At 31.8% G+C, this 3,456-nt stretch overlaps 1 protein-coding gene across 3 annotated transcripts; it reads left to right on the forward strand.

Annotated features, from left to right (window-relative positions):
* Window positions 1-239: 239 nt before the first annotated feature.
* Window positions 240-2,946, forward strand: LOC110873861. Of its 3 annotated transcripts, XM_022122873.1 has the most exons (3): window positions 240-865; window positions 2,421-2,501; window positions 2,798-2,946. In XM_022122873.1, the coding sequence occupies exons 1-3, from the start codon at window positions 584-586 to the stop codon at window positions 2,819-2,821; spliced, it is 387 nt and encodes a 128-aa protein (XP_021978565.1). In that variant the 5' UTR covers window positions 240-583; the 3' UTR covers window positions 2,822-2,946. The 3 variants fall into 3 exon arrangements, with proteins under 3 accessions (XP_021978565.1, XP_021978566.1, XP_035832459.1); XM_022122874.2 differs by lacking the exon at window positions 2,421-2,501; XM_035976566.1 differs by lacking the exon at window positions 2,798-2,946 and having other exon boundaries at window positions 2,421-2,776.
* The last annotated feature ends 510 nt before the right edge of the window (window positions 2,947-3,456 follow it).

A 3,456-nucleotide genomic window follows, 5' to 3' on the forward strand; every position in this document is an offset into this window, starting at 1 on the left:
CACTGTTCACCCACTATAATTTTTTAATATATATTGAAAGTGGTTGTGAGTGAAGGAGAGAGAAAAATGTAATGATAAAGGTATAAAAATATTATTTAATTGAAAAAGAGAGAGAAAAAATATTTGTTTTTAGTGGAAATATATTGATATAGAAGTTGTTTTTTAGTGGAATGTATGTATAATTATAGGGGGCTGGATGTGAATGCTCTCACACACAAAACCTTAAAAGCAAAAACACCCTGTACCTCCTCTAAATTTACACCCACACACCCAGAGACCTTGATCTCTTCCAAACACACACACATGGACACATTACAACACCCTGGCTCTCCTCTCTCGCTTCCTCTCCCACCTCCCTCTTTCCGGTGACAAACCGACCAGAAATCTGGCGACGGCGCTGCCGTCAACGGCGAACCGGTAGAGGAAGACGGCGATGATGATGTTTCTGTTTGATCCGACACAGGTGACGACATTGAAGATGTTTATGTTCAGGTGAAATAGGTTCAACATCAAATTTCTTTTGGTTCATCTCAAATATTGGTACGGTTGTTTTAGTTATGGGGTTCGGGTCAACATCAGATCCATGCTCGAATTTCGGGTTTTCGGTCAACAGAAGTCAAAGCTGGTCAAACCTCAGCTTCGACTCAGTGTTTGTTCCGGTCACATCTCGGTTCAGGTTCGGGTCTACGATGAACAACCGAACCAACGCGCGGCGGCAGCCGGCGTCGGAAGTGGAGGTGGTTCAAGTTGGTCCAAATTCGGAGTTTACGACGAGGACCGCCTTTATCGTTCGAAGAGCCGGAGTGAACCGAGCTCACCGGAGCCGTACATATATCACAACGGGGATCGGTTCATCATCGTTTCGGTATAACTCTTCTTTTCTCTGATTGTATTCCCATACCACTTTTATGTTAACTGTTGAGAAAATATACTAACCAAAGAAACAATGGTTGGCACTGTTCGATTTGTTTTGTTTTAAAATGAAGAAGGCAGGGGTATTTACGTAAATAAGGGTCAAATGGGTTTTCTTTTAATAGCTCAATAAATATAATATGTTTAGTCATAGATTTTACTTTTCAAGTAGTGTGAGTCTGGATTGATATTATTTATTTTAATTTTATCAGTTCATTTGAGTTTAACTAATAATAATAACTAGGTTGTATGCCCGCGCGTTGCGGCGGTATATTACCGTGTGCATTCGACCGGCATCGGTTCGTTATAGTACCCTTACGATACATGCACTTGGTATAGAAATTAACACGTAATTTACATCAACCGAAAAAATAAAAACGAATACCGGTATTGGCATTATGTTATTGGTACCGATATTCATTTATCTATATATTAACATATATCGAAACCAATTACCACAATATATATATATATATATATATATATATATATATATATATATATATATATAATATATATATATATATATATATATATATATATATATATATATATATATATATATATATATATATATATATATATACCAGTACCGATGTTGTGCAATACGGTATGGTAGTGATACGATTTCAGTTTATCGAAACAAAAAACAATAAAATTAAATACCGGTACCAATATCGCTGTTAGGTTGGTTTCAATTCAGTTCACTATGTAACGGAACAATATCTCTTATGGGTCTAGGGTTTAAGGTTTAGGATATTCATTATTTTAAATATGTATAATGTAATAATAAGTTTTCTTACGATATTCATTTTATTTATAAATGTTTTGCTTTTTTGTAATTCGATTACACGTGAAGGTTGAATACCTAATCTTAGAAATATAAAGAACAATAAAAAATCAGCTTTCATTGTGCTTCTTACAATTTTAACATTTTATGAGTTTTCTTATTCTCAATAGTTAATATATTATCATGACACTATTCATCCAAACTTTCTATTCATATGGATAATAATATCAATACTTATTTTAACCGGTGTTTCTTTTTATTACTTTATTTAACGTAATTTGTGATAAAACTCGTATTAAATCTTTTTCCCTACAAACTAGTAAAGTTTGTGTACTAAGTTGATTGGTAAAAAAAATAATAATATTGTAGTAAATTATGGTAAATTTAATCTTTTTATTTTGACCCTCTAGATCTAAATCCTTGATTCCGTCAGTATTGTAGCTCATAATAATTATATGATAGTAATACCAATTTTGATCCAAATAAATTAATTTTATTGAAAACTATCAACAGTTAGATCTATATGTTTTTTTTTAGACATCAGAGATAACTTTTAGTTATATTATAAAGTTTTAAAACATGATTACAAATATTATGATAACATGTTTCGAACGAGTTAAATTATAAAAATAACTATTATGCAAATCGTAAACATTAGGATTACTTATTTAATCCATAAATAATAACGAGTTCATTATGTGTTATTTTAAATAATTAGGATGATCGCTCTCATTCCTTCATTCGGTTTCTCAATCTTTACTCGTGCGTTATTTTACAAGGAATCGCAAACGCAACCACTGTGAGCATACTCGATCCCTTTTTACGCTTTATTACATTTGGGATGCAATACATGTACCTTGAATCAATTACACAAACCTGCTAGTTTTCTTTTATACAAATAATCTCTATATTTGCACATACGTGTTATACTTGAAATCATATGTGTTATACTTGCGATCGTACGTGTTTAAATTAATATGTTTGTACTTAATCATTGCCATGAAAAATCAGTTTAAAACATTTTTATTCTTATACTCAAACTTGTATGCTCGCCAATACTTTTTGTATTGAACTATGCTTTAACATGTATTGCAGGTTTTGATGATGCAAGGAATCTAGTAGGATTGCCTAGAAACGCATTTAAATTTTAATACTTGTGGCATGTAATTTACTTTCAAACCTGTGGTATTTTGTTCCAATCTTGTAATAAACCATTATCATGAAATGAAATTTATTTACTTGAATACTTTTTTGTATATATTATTTATTTCAAATTTGGGGTATTTCTAGTTCAAGCAATGTAAAACGTAATCATTAAATACTTGACACAATTAGCGTTATTAAGTCTCTTGCAATCTAGTTCTCGTCTCACTCCGATGTTTCCGCCATCGGTTGGGGTGTGACAATACCCCAGATATCACCACGCACAAAGACCTAGTATGTCAGAAATAGAAAATTTTTCAAACAAGATTTTAGGGGTTACCCATATATCCGAGAGATGTTCCCCACGATATAAGTAAGTATTAGAATTTATGTTTATATCTCGAAAACAACCTACTGAATGTATAAAAACCTACTGGCATATCCTCAGTGAGATCGTTTATCACATTTTTGACATTACAATTCTTTAGCATGATGTGATAGTCCACTGATGTACTATCATTTCCTCTTTTTCACAACAAAACTCATTTTTAATTTTTATCATGTTTTTGGATTTTTCAAATTTTCTAATGTTTTTGGATTTTCTGAAATTT

Source organism: Helianthus annuus, chromosome 8 (assembly GCF_002127325.2).
Source record: "Helianthus annuus cultivar XRQ/B chromosome 8, HanXRQr2.0-SUNRISE, whole genome shotgun sequence".
NCBI lineage: Eukaryota > Viridiplantae > Streptophyta > Magnoliopsida > Asterales > Asteraceae > Helianthus > Helianthus annuus.